The sequence below is a fragment of the Aulonocara stuartgranti genome (genome assembly GCF_965226115.1).
Source record: "Aulonocara stuartgranti genome assembly, chromosome: 23".
Taxonomy (NCBI): domain Eukaryota; kingdom Metazoa; phylum Chordata; class Actinopteri; order Cichliformes; family Cichlidae; genus Aulonocara; species Aulonocara stuartgranti.
Window position 1 is genome coordinate 47,343,894 of NC_138958.1, and position 15,632 is coordinate 47,359,525.

General features: G+C 45.2%; 1 protein-coding gene across 1 annotated transcript in view; it reads left to right on the plus strand.

The window, feature by feature from the left end:
* LOC309701484 (NACHT, LRR and PYD domains-containing protein 12-like) overlaps positions 1 to 15,632 on the plus strand; it is a 1,104,110-nt gene that overhangs the window by 339,892 nt on the left and 748,586 nt on the right. Inside the window, exon 9 of the mRNA XM_082525720.1 lies at positions 9,685 to 9,861. Coding sequence (XP_082381846.1) covers positions 9,685 to 9,861 — 177 coding nt within the window. The remainder of the gene's footprint in view (positions 1 to 9,684; positions 9,862 to 15,632) is intronic.

Consider the following 15,632-nt stretch of genomic DNA (forward strand, 5'->3'; position numbering starts at 1 on the left):
CAGGATAAAGAGCTCGTGTGATGGAGGCAAAGCAATAATCAGCAGACTGTAGCAGTTTCTATCTGGATGAAAGTAGAAGGAGCTCAGCGGAGCTCAGTCCCATATCTTTGGTTAGAAACAACATCAGTGATTTCCTGCTGCTCGAGATGATTCCAGCAGCTCTCATTACAGCAGCTGATGAGAGAAACAGCTGATGGCTCACAGCTCGTACACTGTTGGATCTCCAGATGTTCACGTGGCTGAAGTCTGTGAAGAAACTGTGGTCCACGTAGTTCACACGGCCTCAGATTGGACCGAGCTCCCTGGATCACTGCAGCATCCTCAGCTGGTACATGGACGTCTCTGCTCCTCAGTCTTGGAGCCCCTGCAGGTCCGTCCACACCACCAGGGTCTTCTCACTCACCTTTCCTTTGTCCTCGTCCTTCATCGGCCGTGCTGTGTCTTTGTTCCTGCGGTGTTGTTCCCACGATGCAGCGCTGATGTTCCCTCCTTGAATGCACAACAAGTACGGTGCTGGTCTTTCTCGGGTGGAGCAGAGACAGATTGAAGTCTTTCAGGCTTTAGTCCCGACTTCCCTGACAGAGGCTGGACTCCATGGTCTGCACAGGAGGCTTCTACACTGTGTGGAGGTGACTCCTGGACTTGAAGACAGGCTGCAGGTACATGTGTGATGAAGAGGAGCTACAGCAGTGTGATGGAGCTGCAGGTGTGAAGGAAGTCCTGCTGTCCTGTCCCACCCTCATCTTTGCTTCCTCTGTCTTCTCTGGACTTGTCCTCCTGTTTCAGAAACAGCACTGCTTCATGCCGAGGGTGGACGGGAGCGTTGGCTCTGATTCTTTTACCGTCCACCACAAGGAGACACTGATGCTGACCTCCTGATTCATCTGCATGTGTTCTGCTTCACACTGCTCACCTCCACCAAAGACTTCACAAACATCTTCTTTCTTTGAGTCCAGTTTGTCCCACAAACACTTCCAAATCTCCTCCTCTGAGATTCTGCAGCTTCTTGCAGTGTGACTCAGCTGACTTCTGACAGACCACAGACTGGCACAGCATCCACATGTGTCTCCTTTCAAACAGGCTCTTGATGTTTCCTCCCACATCATTCTGGCCTCTCAGTCTCCTTTGTTCTCCAGCTCTGTAGCTCCAGCTGGTGAAGCTTCAGTTTTCCATGTTGGTAACAGTAAACTACAGCCTCTGCTGTCAGCTGGGTAACTAAACAGAGCTGCAGCACGTCTCTGCGGTGGTGCTACATCCAGCCTGCAGACGGCCGTCTACATGTTGTAGTGGTTTACAGTCACCAGGGGGCGCTGTCCCAGCCATGCAGGCAGTGGGCTGCTCTGCTTGTGCTGTTGTTGGTGAAGCTGAAGTGAAAGTGATAGGTTTGTAGTTTGAACCTATCCACTGGAACGTTAAGGACAATCTGCTACGCAGCAAAAAGCAAGACACAAGGCACCAAAGTTCTCTGGTTTACTCATGCATGAGGGAGACCTGGCTGGAGCCAAGCGTCGTTCCACCACTTGACCACCATCAGACTCTCAGCCAGGCTCCCCATAGCACTCCTTTTATTGTGGTTACATGAATATGCATAGGGTCATTAACATATAGCATCTCACATAGGTATACATGTGAACAAAGAATACTGTGTGTGTGTGTGTGTGTGTGTGTGTGTGTGTGTGTGTGTGTGTGTGTGTGTGTGTGTGTGTGTGTGTGTGTGTGGTACTGCTGATCAAAGGGTCATATAACATCCTTGGTCAGGAAGAGGGTAGACCCCCCTTCACCCTAGATGGTTCACCCTAGATAACATGGTGAGGAAGTCCAGCAGTTCATCTAAACAAAAAGCACTTAGACTAGAACAGACGTAGCTACGTTAATCCTGCCATAAAACAATAAGAGAAGGTACGACCTCTCTCGTGCTCCCAGGATGTGGGTGTGCATTCCAGTGTGGAATACACACCAAGCCCCTGCAGCCTGCTAAAGATCACACATCCTATCACTACACAATTGATTATACACCTCTAAGAATATATGGTTAAATATTTCCTAATACAAATGACAATAATAAAATCTAAACCCATCAGAAAGCGAGAGTTAAAACACTGAACAGTGTCCACTGAGCTTCTCATGCTATTCTCATGCTCAAAGAAGCTTAACAGGAAGGACGACTCGTCCATCAGGCGTCCAGCTGTCCGTGACCGTGTCCACAGCAGAGTGTGACCGAGGCTTCATGCTAACACGCACACATGAAGCTAATACCACCACGAGCAGCTGCTCAGTGGATTTGGAGGACAAATGTCTGCAGCTTCTCACAGGCAGTATGCAGAATGTGGATCTCCACAAAGACTGTGGAGAGCTCGTCCCACACTCTAAATCCAAACTTGTCTGCACAAAACTTCTCACACGTTCCCGTCACAAGTGTCTTCTAAGTGAAGCTACCAGGTTCAGGTCCAGCTTGTTTATCTGGAGCTGCAGGAGATGATCCATCCTCACAAAGCAACACAGACAGCAGATATGCAAACACACAACACAACCAAAGGATTCTCTCTGCATGTCTGTGGCTGATGCTGCTGGAACGAAGCTGTTTGAAACCTTGTTGTTCTGCACTTTGGGACCAGAAGAGGAAACTGAAGCTCTGTGCAGAGGGTCCAATGGAAGCAGCCAAGCGCTGTAAGTGTCTGCTGTACAGGGATGCTGGTTCAGCTGTGGCTCAGTTTCACAGTGTGACTCAATAAAAGCAGCAGGAAATCAAAGCTTGATGCTTTCATCAGTGTGGAAATAAGAAAGTTTCCTGTGACAGACGCTGGAGCTCTTTCACTCTCAGCTTCACAGTTTCAGCTTCAAACTTCTTCCAACATGTTTCTAACACGGCCACATTCCACCTTAATGGAGCTGATATCTTGTGCATCAGCACATTTTCTAAAGGCAGCGATCACATCTTTAGTTTTGGATGTTTAACTGCAGATTGTTTATGTGTTTATAGCACATTAATTACAGCAGCAGCGTTGACCACAGTGCTGTACAAGAATCCAAAATAACGATTAAAATAACTCCTAATATTAATATCACACATCAAATATCAAATAACTCTCATGCTGTATTAAAAGCCAGTGAATACAAATGTGTTTTCAGAGCAGATTTACAGAGACTGACAGCAGGAGCTGGGGCTGTTCGATAGAACGATGTATATATGATGACCATATGAAAACGTCTATCGTTTCATATCACGCTCTTTGTTTCCTGCTTATGTGTTTGTGTTTTCCAGATAAAGCTTTCAAAATAAATCTGAAGATCCTGTTGAGAGTTTTCAAAATAAACACAATACAGTACTGCGGTCGCTCGTTTATCGAGTTACGTTCTAAAAATAAGTCTCAGAATGAAGTAGCAGCTTTATGTTTTACAAGTATTATAGAAGTTTTAAGGCAGTTAAACCCTCACTGCACACTTTCTACACTTTTCTCAGACAGGCATGAACATTTTCACACTTTTCTCTCTTGTTTAAACAAAGTTCAAACCTTCATAGAAAAATAAGTTCATTATTAAAGAATGAAAGCAAAGTGTTTCTGAAACGTGTCAAATCAGCCTTTGCTGGCATTAAATGAGCTTCTGTGTGAGGAGCACTCGTCCATGGCCTGGGCTCCTCGCTGTCAGGTAAAGTTTCATAAAGCTTTTGAGTTTTTCTGCAGATAATGTTGGTGTCCAGCACGATGTTCTTTTTCCTGCAGTCACTGAGCCACAAAGCCAAAGCTGACTCCATCCTTACGATGTTCTTGTTGTGGACAGTTACAACCTTTTTGCCTCCTTGTTGAAACTATGATGGTCAGCATCTTCCTCTGCCTTTGGCTGCTACCACAGGTGCAAAACGTCTCGTCATCATTGTTGTTTGTTGGGACAAAACGTACAAACATACAGTGCAGCACTGCAGAGTCACACTGCTGTAAATTTGAACACATTCTGTACTGTACAGGAGACACGGCACGAGATTGGCTGACAATGGTCTACAGCCAATCAGGACGCAGAACACAACGCGCTGTACAAAACAAAAGCATGCGAAATTGCACAAAAATGATCAGCGAAACAGCGAGGCCGCCAAAGGTGAACTGTGTTACAGCGAGGGACCAGCGTATATGTGGTTGTTGGGACGATAAATGTCTTTGAGCTTGTGTCAGAAGACGAGCTGCAGCTTTCTGGACCAGCTGCAGTCTTGCCAGGCAGGTCCCACTAACTCCAACATATAAGGAGTTACAATAATCCAGCTGGGACGTCATGAAAACGTGGATCGCCCGTTCAAGGTTTTTAAAAGATAGAAATGATCTCACCTTAGATAAAAGCCTCAGTTTGAAGAAAGACCGCTGTACAACTGAGCTCAGCTGTTTTTCAAATTGCCGTCAAATATAAGCCCCAAATGTAATAATGCGATTTAATAAAAGAGCTGAACCAGTCTAATAGAGCGCCCTTGATGCCGCCATGCTCCAATGGTGAGGTCAAGATGCTGTGGTCAAGGCAGCGGTCAGATCCAAAAGCACAGCGGAGTCTCCTGATCAGTGGCTGATAAAAGATCATTAAGAACTTTTCAAAGTGCAGTTTCAGTGCTGTGAAGAGCTTTAAAACCAGACTGAAACCTTTACAACAGATTGCAGCTGAACAAATATAATCTTTTACAAAATCTTCGACAGGAAGGGAAGCTTTGAAATAGGCCTGAAGTTTGAGCGGACAGAGGATCCAGATCAGGTTTTTAGTACAGGCTGTACAACAGCATGTTTAAAACAGGCTGTACAACACCTGAACTAAGACTGCTGTTAAAAATCGCTAAGATGTCGGAACCAACAACCTTTAAAATCTTTTTAAACACGTGTTGGAACAACATCATTTGGACAAGATGATGTCTTTATAGCATCACATCGTTCCTCCACCTGATCAAACCACACAGGCTCAAACTGATCAAAAACAGCTGAGCAGGTGAATATTTTAGCCCCGGTGCGATCTCGGGCGAGAGTATCGATGATGGCCAAAGGGCAGCGTCCAGCTCTACGGCCGCTGAAGAGCAGACTCAACAGACGCGCGTGATGTGGATCCTACTGCTCTAAAACTGGAGCTTCTTCAATCCATTAAAGAGGACATTAGTACGCTGTTAAAAGAAGAAGTCAGAAATGCATTGAAAGAAGATTTTGACAATATAAGGGCTGACGTGCAAGGACTGAGAAATGAGATCGCTAACAGCATGGCGGCGACGTGCGGCGAAGTTGATGGAGTAAAGGTTACAGTGAAAGAAGCTGAGGATGGGCTGTCAATGTGGAGCGATGAGGTGACCACCCTGCAGTCTACAGTAGAGAGTATGAAGGAGGAGCTGTCTGACCTGAAGGATAAATGTGATGAAGGCAGGAAGCGGAGAGCTAACATCCACATCATAGGGATCCCAGAGGGCCTGGACTCGAGCTCCTCCACGGCCGTATCCGTGCTACGACGTGAAGTGCTGGGTATGGATAAAGACGTTATTGTCGACCGCTCACACAGGAGCCCTATTCTGAGAAAGCCAGCTGGTAACCCGCACGCCGTCATTGCCGAGCGTCACTACTACCAGGATTGTGTGGCTACGCCGTGCCAGGGCCCAAGCCCCGCTTGAGTTTAACGGACAACCTATTGCAATATTACGACTGGGCGATATGACCCAAAGTTCATATCTCGATATTCTTTAGCTGGATGGCGATATACGATATATATCTCGATATTTTTAAAGCCAGAAAGTACGAACAAAAAGAGAGTTCTTAGTCAAAGCTGTGTCCCAAATCTCACACAGGCACATTTATTAACATACAGCGTAGATGTACATGAAACAATTACTCAGAAATAAATGATCAGCATTTATTAAATAATAATGCTCCATAAATAAAAGAAAACAATGTTGTGTTTGTGCATAACAAAAAGCTCACAATCGTGCAGTCAAAATGTAAACAGACGCTGAGCATAATAACAAGCAGCTGCTCTGTTCCCAGGTTCTACTGCGTGACTGACAGCCTGGAGTTTGAAACCCTCTTTGTAACCGTGTCTCTTACAGGTGCCATTTATGGTCCTTATACACACTCAATACAGTAATATTACGTTGAAGCAGAGTACGTATCACTCCGCGAGGCTCCTCGTAGCTGTAATGCTCCAACAATCCATCAAGCGGTGCGGCCTCGTAGCTGAGCAAAGTCGTACCAAAACATCTTTTGAAAGGTTTCTGAGCGCCGTGTAGCACATAAAATCGGTTCGAGGTCAGTAAGCACAACCAGAATTCATCCATAAGGCGCACTGTCGATTTATGAGAAAATTACAGGATTTTAAGTGCAGAAAATATAGTTTATGGTTTTCCTTTGATCTTAGCAAATATCTACGCCTCTAATTGGGACGATCACAGATTTTTCACTAATGTCTTTGCGCGGCTCCCCAATATGTCATCACACAATATCATCTTTGAGGGAGACCTAAACTGCTCATTATCTGCTATGGACCACAGTTCACACAAAAGTACACTTAGTCCAAACTCAGCATGCGTCATTCAGAGCTTTCTTGATCATTATGGGCTGGCTGATGTATGGAGATTTCATAATCCTGCTTCACATCAATACTCTTTTTTTTCTAATGTCCATAAAACATATATTTGTATAGAAAAACGTCTCCCTTTAGTTACAGAATGTGATTATAAGACTCTGGTGATTTCTCCTCTTGTTTTTTCAATGTGTATTCCTGATGCCTGCTCCAACTATCAGCCATGGAGATTCAACTCAGTGTTGTTAGCAGATGAAGAGTTTGTCAGTTACAAAAGGTCTCAAAGACATTTTTTTCTATTAATCAGACCCCAGAGATGTCATCATCAGTTTGTCTGCTTTAATAATGTGACTGGAAAAAGGTGTTGGACTTCAAATATGTCCATTTCTGTCACACTTCACCTTTAAAAGTGAAGCCATGTGGTTCCTGGAAGGAAAAACACGACTTTTTCAAGTCTTTGTCCTGTTTTTATGAGAAATGTACGACTTTAATGTGAAACATTCAGAGTTTTTTCTCTTGTTGTGTTTGTTTGAAGCTGCTTCCTGTTGGCTTCAGCTGTTTGGAGTTTCCATTTTCTAAACTTCTACATTCTGAACCTTCTTCAGCTCTGAACAGATGATGAAACACTGAATGATTTCAAGCACTTTGTCTAATAAACTTACATCTTTCATTCTTTATACAGATTGAAGAGCTGTGATTTGTCAGATATTGGCCTTGATTATCTGGCAGCAGCACTGAAGTCCAACCCCTCGTATCCCACAGAGGTGGACCTGAGTGGAACCTACAGGAACCTGAAGGATTCAGGAGTGAAGCATCTGTGTGATTTCCTGGAGAATCCACGATGTCGATTTGAAACTCTGAGGTCAGTCAGCATGTTTTAGTTGTGCTGAGATGAATATGATGTGAAAGTTGTGCTGACACTAAACTGCAGACATCAGGCTGATATTATACTGATCCACACTGAGGATCTTCATGGTAAAGTCTGTTTTCTTCTTCTCTGGTTTAGTCCATTGACTGCAGCAGAACAATGTTCACATTTCAAACAGTGATGCTCAACGTATGGCCCGCGGCCCACACGCGGCCTGCCCACCTTTCCTGATTCAGAGAGAGGGGACCCTGATTAACTGTGTAGCTTCTTCCTCACAGTTCTAAGTATCAGACACAACAATGAATAATCCACAGCTGACTGCCTTTAGCAGGTCAAAGGTCACGGCACACAGCACTCTGGGAAACAGTTTGGAGCAGGAATTCTTGCACATTTACAAACTGACACTGCTGCACGGCATGCTGGGTAATGCTAGCTGCTCAGGTATGGGCGTGCTAATGGCTGTGAGGCTCTGTGGCTGCAGAACACCGAAGAAGAGAAAAGAGAGGTCGAGGATGAAGAAAAGAGGCGGAGATGAAGCAGAAGTTTTGCTCCAGAGAGGAGCTGTGTCTGTGTGGGCGGGGCTCAGGCTGCTCCGCCCACACAGTGACAGTGAAGCAGGTGAAGAGTAATAAATGAAGACAGCAGACAGTATTTGATAAGCTGATGTACAAACATGTAGGTCGTGTCCAAATTCATGGGCTGCATCCTCCTGAGGCCGCATTTGTAGACTGATTACGTCACAGCGACACGTCGAAGGCTGTCCAAATTCGTAGACTCCTCCGAATGCAGCCAACAAATGCGTCCTCCTTTTCCCCGAATTTGAAGGATGGGTCGGGTGTGTCCTTCGTGGCCTACCATATCCCAGAATTCATAGCGCGGCCCAGCCAAACTCCAGTTTCCAACAATGGCGGCCGCTACTAAGTTTTAAAATTACTCATACTAATCTTTTTCGGTCACAAAATAAACTTTTAACATATTTTCAGGCGAGAAAGTAGCTGTGTAAACATCAAATATCTGCTCGGTTTATCAAGATACCGCATATTTGCAAAAGTGCTTCGACGTTTTCGGAGACGTCTGCTACCCACCAGCTCGATAGCTCGCCGGGAGCTCGAGGGTCACTGAAGCCGCCGAGAACGGCACAACTCCCGGCACATCATTTTCAGATCACCGCGGACTTTCGCTTCTCAGGTTAAACGTGATATATAAGTCACTTAGACAACCTCAAAATGTTATTGTTGGGCTTTTTTCAGTGTTTTGTTTGTTCGTGAGTAAATCGGTTTGGCTGAGATTAAAGTTATTAGATTAGATAAAATAAAACTATATTAATCCCCCAGGTGGGTTCCTCCTTGGTCTTTACAGAGCTGACTAAACGTCAAACAGAAAACTGATTAAACAGAAGTATGAGACGGTCGAGAATTTACGCCAGTGTCCTGTTATATTTTAGATAGCAAGGAGCAGACGGCTGAGTTTATTAAACTCCACCGAGACAGCGGTGACGCTAATCAGAAGGCTAGACCGTCCAATTTCCCCAGCCGTTTATTTCCAGCCTACCCGACCTTCTGAGGACCCAGCCCACGTAGACCGCAAAGGCCGGGTCCTCGGGAGGATGCAGCCCATGAATTTGGACACGACCGTAGAATGATGGTGGCAGCTACAGAAACAGGTCCATACAGACTGAAGCGTGTCTCAGTCTGAATGTACACTGCTGTTATAAGAGCTGTGGAAACTCAGGTCAAAAGGACGTAACCACACTGCTGACAGTTCCAGGACATTCACAGAGTTACAGCATCATTTGTGACCATAAAGACAGAAAGCTCATCCAAATCCTGGGATTAAAAGTCTGTCCTGGTGGTGTCCAGTCAAACACGTCTCTGTGAAAGCTTCAATCCAACAGGCTCCAAAGTCCTTCTGCTCATTTCCTCGCCGGGTTCTTGATGCTCCTGTACCATCTCTCTGTCATCCTCCTCGCTCCCTCTTTGCACTCACAGTCTTTGTGCATCATTAACACTCACATGTGGAAAACCAAAGTTTTACTGGGCAGAAGATGATCATCAGTGACGCTGTCTTTAAAACACTCTTGTTAGAAATGTTCGACTTTAATGTGAAACATTCAGAGTTTTTTCTCTTGTTGTGTTTGTTTGAAGCTGCTTCCTGTTGGCTTCAGCTGTTTGGAGTTTCCATTTTCTAAACTTCTACATTCTGAACCTTCTTCAGCTCTGAACAGATGATGAAACACTGAATGATTTCAAGCTCTTTGTCTAATAAACTTACATCTTTCATTCTTTATACAGATTGAGGGGCTGTGGTTTGTCAGAGATCAGCTGTGATTATCTGGCAGCAGCACTGAAGTCCAACCCCTCCCATCTGAGACAGCTGGACCTGAGCTCCAACAACAAGCTGCAGGATCCAGGAGTGAAGCATCTGTGTGGTTTCCTGGAGAGTCCAGGATGTAAACTTGAAACTCTGAGGTCAGTCAGCATGTTTTAGTTGTGCTGAGATGAATATGATGTGAAAGTTGTGCTGACACTAAACTGCAGACATCAGGCTGATATTATACTGATCCACACTGAGGATCTTCATGGTAAAGTCTGTTTTCTTCTTCTCTGGTTTAGTCCATTGACTGCAGCAGAACAATGTTCACATTTCAAACCTTCAAAGAAGAAGAAAAATCCTCCACTGGAAAATTCACTGCGAAACTCTCAAACTCTTCATTGCACCTTAAAGTCTGTCTGACACTGAAATCCAAAGCAAAATGTGCGTTTGCTTTACAGACAGCAGTCCAACACAAACATACACACATCATCCAAAACACAGTCCAACATCCAAATCTCCTCCACTGCCAGCATGAATGATGGGAAAGAGAAGGAGGAACACTCTGACATTCAGGGTTAGAATGAGTTTCATCAAGCAGACTGTGAAGATCAAAGCTGCATTAGAAAGCTTACATGAATGAATGAGTGGACAGAAGTGGACAGAGATCATCTGAAGCACTTCAAAGGCTTTAAATCAGCACATTTCTCTTTATTCTTTATCAACTCTGTTAGTTTCTCTCAGTTTTCTGTGGAATGAAGCTAACAGCAGGCTAATAAGATGCTGACCAATAGGTTTCTATTAAAGGTTGTAATTTGTATATGAAAAAGTGCTTTGGCTCAGCAGGGATCAGCTTACAGGTAGAATACAGCTGCTGGATGGGATTAGCATGTCATAGCTATCTACCAAACTGCTAACTGGGGGATTTCAGGCCATCTATGGATCATTTTTGCTAACTGTTTATTCAGCTTAGGCTCACAGGGCTGCAGCCTGTGCCCTAGCTGTCATAGGGCAAGAGGCGTGGTCCACCTGCACAGGTGAGCAGTCCATCACAGGGCCAACAGAGAGCGACAGAGAAGCACTCCCTCACATCCACACCTACAGCCAATGTACAAGCACCAATGAACCTAAGCAGCATTTCATTGGACTGTGGGAGAACATCCAACCTCCACAGAAAGGCCCAGCTGACCAACAAGCTTCAACCTACAACCTTCTTGCTCTAAGGCACTAGTGCTAACCACTTTTGCCCATTTCAGCCCAAATCCTGCATCTTCCTGTTTCTGACTCCAGGCCAGCTCCACTAACACTTTCTCATCAGACACTGCCACCTAGTGGAGGAAGTCTTAGTTCCATTTGAAGCTTCAGATTACAGTTAGTTCCTTTACAAAGAGGTGGAGGTGGTGGGGCCACAGCACCATCATCACTGAGTGCCATAGGACACTTAACCTTTGTTTCCATATGCTGGGAACTTCCTGTTGTTCCAAGGAGGACTGGAAAATGTGTGAAAATCTCCCAGTCACTTCCTCACAGCACACTTCAATCATTTCCCTCCCACAGCATCAGGACCAGGGCTTTTTCTCTCTTTGGTCCCACTAAGAGATTTCCACACAAACACCTCATCAGTGGGACTCTCAGAGCTACCAGCCCTTTGCTACAATCACAAAGCTCTTCATTGAAATCAATGATATCAAAGCTGGAATCAAATGAGTCCAAGTCTTCTGCTGATTCAGCATCACATTCATCTTTGCTCCTTGTTCTGCATCCCCACCATGGACTTCATTCCTTTCCAAGCCAGCCTTGAGTGTCCTTTATTCAGCTCATCCTCTGCTTTACTTTTACACCTGATTTTAGCTGCTTTATCTCTCTTTCAACAGGTTTCTGTGCCTCAATCTTTTTCTTCTCTCCCTCATAACAAGACAGCTTCTTCTGCCTGAGAACATGTTGGAGTGATTTACTAATCCAGGGCTGCTTATTGGGGAAAATACTTCCTGTTTCCAAAGTAATCCCCATTTTTCCCAGAAAGAAATGTCAGTAGAAATCGATGATCTAAGTGAGAACATGAGCCTTTAAAAAGTCCCAGTGGGTGCAGTCAAAGCAGTCCCTCAGTCCCAGTATAGAGTCTTTGGTCCAGACTGGAACAACTGTGTGCCCAGTTTGAGCTCTCTTCAATGCTGTGACCTGACAGACCCAGAGGGGCCATCACATCACATTTAGAAGCTCCCCTGATGGAGCCACAACACATGTCCAATACTTAGTCTGTCTTGTTGGACCAACTGGAAGAAATGATTCAAGGACTTAGTCACAGAACAGAGATTCAAATCTCCAAAATCCAACTGGCTGCATCAGGACATATAGTCTGAAACTCTGCACAGTTTCCTGTTTGAAGCTGCTTCCTGTTGGCTTCAGCTGTTTGGAGTTTCCATTTTCTAAACTTCTACATTCTGAACCTTCTTCAGCTCTGAACAGATGATGAAACACTGAATGATTTCAAGCACTTTGTCTAATAAACTTACATCTTTCATTCTTTATACAGATTGTGGAACTGTGGTTTGTCAGAGATCAGCTGTGATTATCTGGCAGCAGCACTGAAGTCCAACCCCTCCCATCTGAGAGAGCTGGACCTGTGGGGAAACAACCTGCAGGATCCAGATGTGAAGCAGCTGTCTGATCTTCAGCAGAGTCCAGACTACAGACTGGAGACTCTGGAGTAAGTAGAGTGATGGAGTGAGTGGGTGGTGCTGTCAGCAGTATTGTACTAAACACAGTCAGTATGAAACAAAGATCCAGTGTTTCCTGTAAAGCTGCAGCTTCTCAGTGAAGCTGTGAGAGGAGAACGGTGACAGGCTTCAGGATTGGACACAAACACTTCCTGTTTCTCACCTTTATGGTCACCATAGTAACGGCTGACACGCTCTGATCAAACGCTGTCAACAGCCAATCAGCTCTCTGAACAAAGCAGCACGCAGACCAATGACTGCATTGATTTCCAAGTTTAAAGCAGTGAAGAACACAGTCTGTAGGTGAGGAAGAATTTAGTGAGAGCAGATGTTTGGATGGAATTCCTCCAGTTAACAGCTGGAACCGTCCATCTGGATTGTTGGGCTTGTTGTTGGGGTTCCTACAGAGCTCAGAGTGGACACACCAAGGTTCTTCTAATGAATGAAAGTCCAAACTCAAACTAGGAGGGAAAAACATTTTCAGCAACTTCAATAAAAATCCAAAGATTAGAAAAAGTGAAGCAACAATGAGTCCTAGTACAGTCCCAGCACTGACGTCCCTGCTGCTCTTTATACTGGATGTGCTGCATCACTGACTGACAGCTGATGAAGAGTCTCTGGAAACACTCGTTTATCTCCTCTGCTCTTCCTCCTTCTCTCTGCAGGTGGAGGTGATGATGGTAAACAGGACGGTGTGTGTGCTGAGAGAGGAGCAGCTGTGTCCTGATGATCCAGAGAGGTTGAAGCAGCAGCAGCTTGTGTGTAGAGACGCTCTGACTGGGCCATGTTACTGGGAGGTGGAGAGGAGAGCTTCATCCAGCAGTGACTGACAGAGGAATGAAGTGCAGATGACTGTCAGTGCTGCAGAGTGAACTGCTCTGAGAACAGCTCCACTGTCAGACACAATGTAGAGTCCAGCATCAGCCCTGTGTGTCCCTCTGGATCTGACAGAGGATCATCAGTGTATCTGGACTGCTCTGCTGCTGCTCTGTCCTTCTACAGTCTCTGCACAGTCTCTGTCTCACTCTGGAAAGATTTTACAACTTGTTGTAATTACAGAACGTTAATATAATATTCAAACATGTGATCTTCTCTTTATTTCTGAATCTTTACCAAATAAAGAAAAACCAAACTAACAAACAGAAGCTGTCGTGTCCTTTTTCACCACATCTGTGAATCTTTTCTGTGTTTTTCCTCTTTTCCTCCTTCCTGCAGCTCCATCTTCATCATTCTGTGTCCAGTATATGTGAACACGTCCAAAGCATCTGAGCCTCATGTTACCCGTTTGTGTGAGTTACGCCTGTCGTTGTGTTGTGGTGTATAAATAAGGGGCAGGAGACAGCGCTGGATCTCTGAGTTCTTTACTCTCAATTTCTGCAACATCTGCAATATCTAGAAATGCAAACCTGTGAGCTGTGTGTGTTGTGCGTCTGCTCGGCCACCTCTCCTCCGGCCGTGCTGGAAGCAGCTGTGCGTTTGACAGTTTTATCGACTCGACAATAATCGAACAAATGAAATGTTCAAAAATATCAACTTAAGCACTTCAAAGTCAACAAAAAGCTTAAAACAATGAAATAATATTTCACTGACAAAACAACAGCTCATAAGAACGATACACAAAATAATACAGAAACAAACAAATAAAAGTTATTAACCAGGATCCATGTTTTTGTCACAAACACTGAATCAGCTGATTCACTCTTTATGTTTCTGAGTTTGTTTTGTGATTATAGTTCTGGTTTCTGTTTCTGTGTCTTCACTGTGTCCCACGTCTCCTTACTTTGGACTCTGTGTTATATTTCCTGTTTTACTTTGACAGTCCTGTGTTACTGTTTCCTGTCTCGTGTGTGTAATTGGTCCCAGCTGTGTTTCCCTCCTGTCTCCCGTTCCCTGATTACTAAACTGCGTCCACGCCGCCGGCGCTCCTCTCCACAGCTGGATTCCAGGATTTCAGAGCATCCAGCTGTGGTGAGTGATGGAGACACTTTCTCTGCTCCCTCAGTAATCAGGACAGTTTATTGAACATCAGAGGACATAAAGGACTGTTTTTCACCTGCCCGTTCTGAACCTGGACATTAAAGACTGCTGGCTTCAAGGACATTAATCCCAGTGTCAGCCAGCCAATAACAGCCTGTGTTTTTCAGCTCTTTAGGAGTCAGAAATGAGAAAGACACAGACTGCTAACCTCTCCCTGCAGGAAATAAGCTCCGCCTCTTCCTGTCCTGTATATGAGTGATTCTGACATGAGACACAATGAGTTTCCTGTTTATTGTGACTTAAAGCGAGCAGCAAAGACACTAAACTGTGTGTTTCCAGCTGAAGCTGCTTTTTGTGTTGCTCCCACAATCCTGTCTGAAACAGTCAGTGAGGAAAACTCAGTTTATGCTTCCAAGCTCATTGTGAGAGGGCACATTGTGTTCCTGCAAGTGCTGATTTTGTCTGCATCCCTGAGTTTAGTGAGCTGCCTCCAAGGACTTGTGAAGCCCAGTGTGTTAAGGCTGCATCTCCCAGATGTTTCCACCTTTCCAGCACAGACGATAAATGTTCCCACAAAGGCTCAAAGACGGTTTGATTTTCTGAGTGTTGGCCTCAAGAGATTGCTCAGTGAGCACCTGAGTGTTTCTGGGACATCGGACACTAACTGGAACTTCAAGTCTGGTTCTGAAGCTGCACATGCAAAGACTGTTTCTGGTTGTAGAGACCTGGCTGTTCCAGGGATTGTAACCTCCCCAGAGGCTGAGCTGCTGACCTCAGCTGACTTTGGAGCCTTGAAGGTAACTAAGTTTGCACCGCTCGGGTGAGCCATCTCAGCTGCAACAGCCTCCACAGAGAGCTCACGCAAGCTTACCCAGCCTGCTGAGGATTTTATGCTGCTGCAGCCCAAAAGGCATCCTGAGCTGGCTGACTGCCACCCACAGCTTCAGCTGCCTCAGCCAGGGGTCTCCACACCTGCTGGCCCTGCATCTGCTCTGACTGGGGGCTCCGGAGAGCCGCGCCAGCCATCCATCTCTGCTGGGGCTCCTGTTTGAGAATGTAGGAGTGTAAACTTCAAATATCTGCTCGGTTTGTCAAGATATCACATATTTGCAAAAGTGCTCTGACGTTTTTGGAGACGTCTGTTACCCACCATCTGGATAGCTAACCGGGAGGTCGAGGGTCATTAGAGCCGGCGAGAACAGCGGACTCCCAGCACATCGTTTTTGGACCCCCAC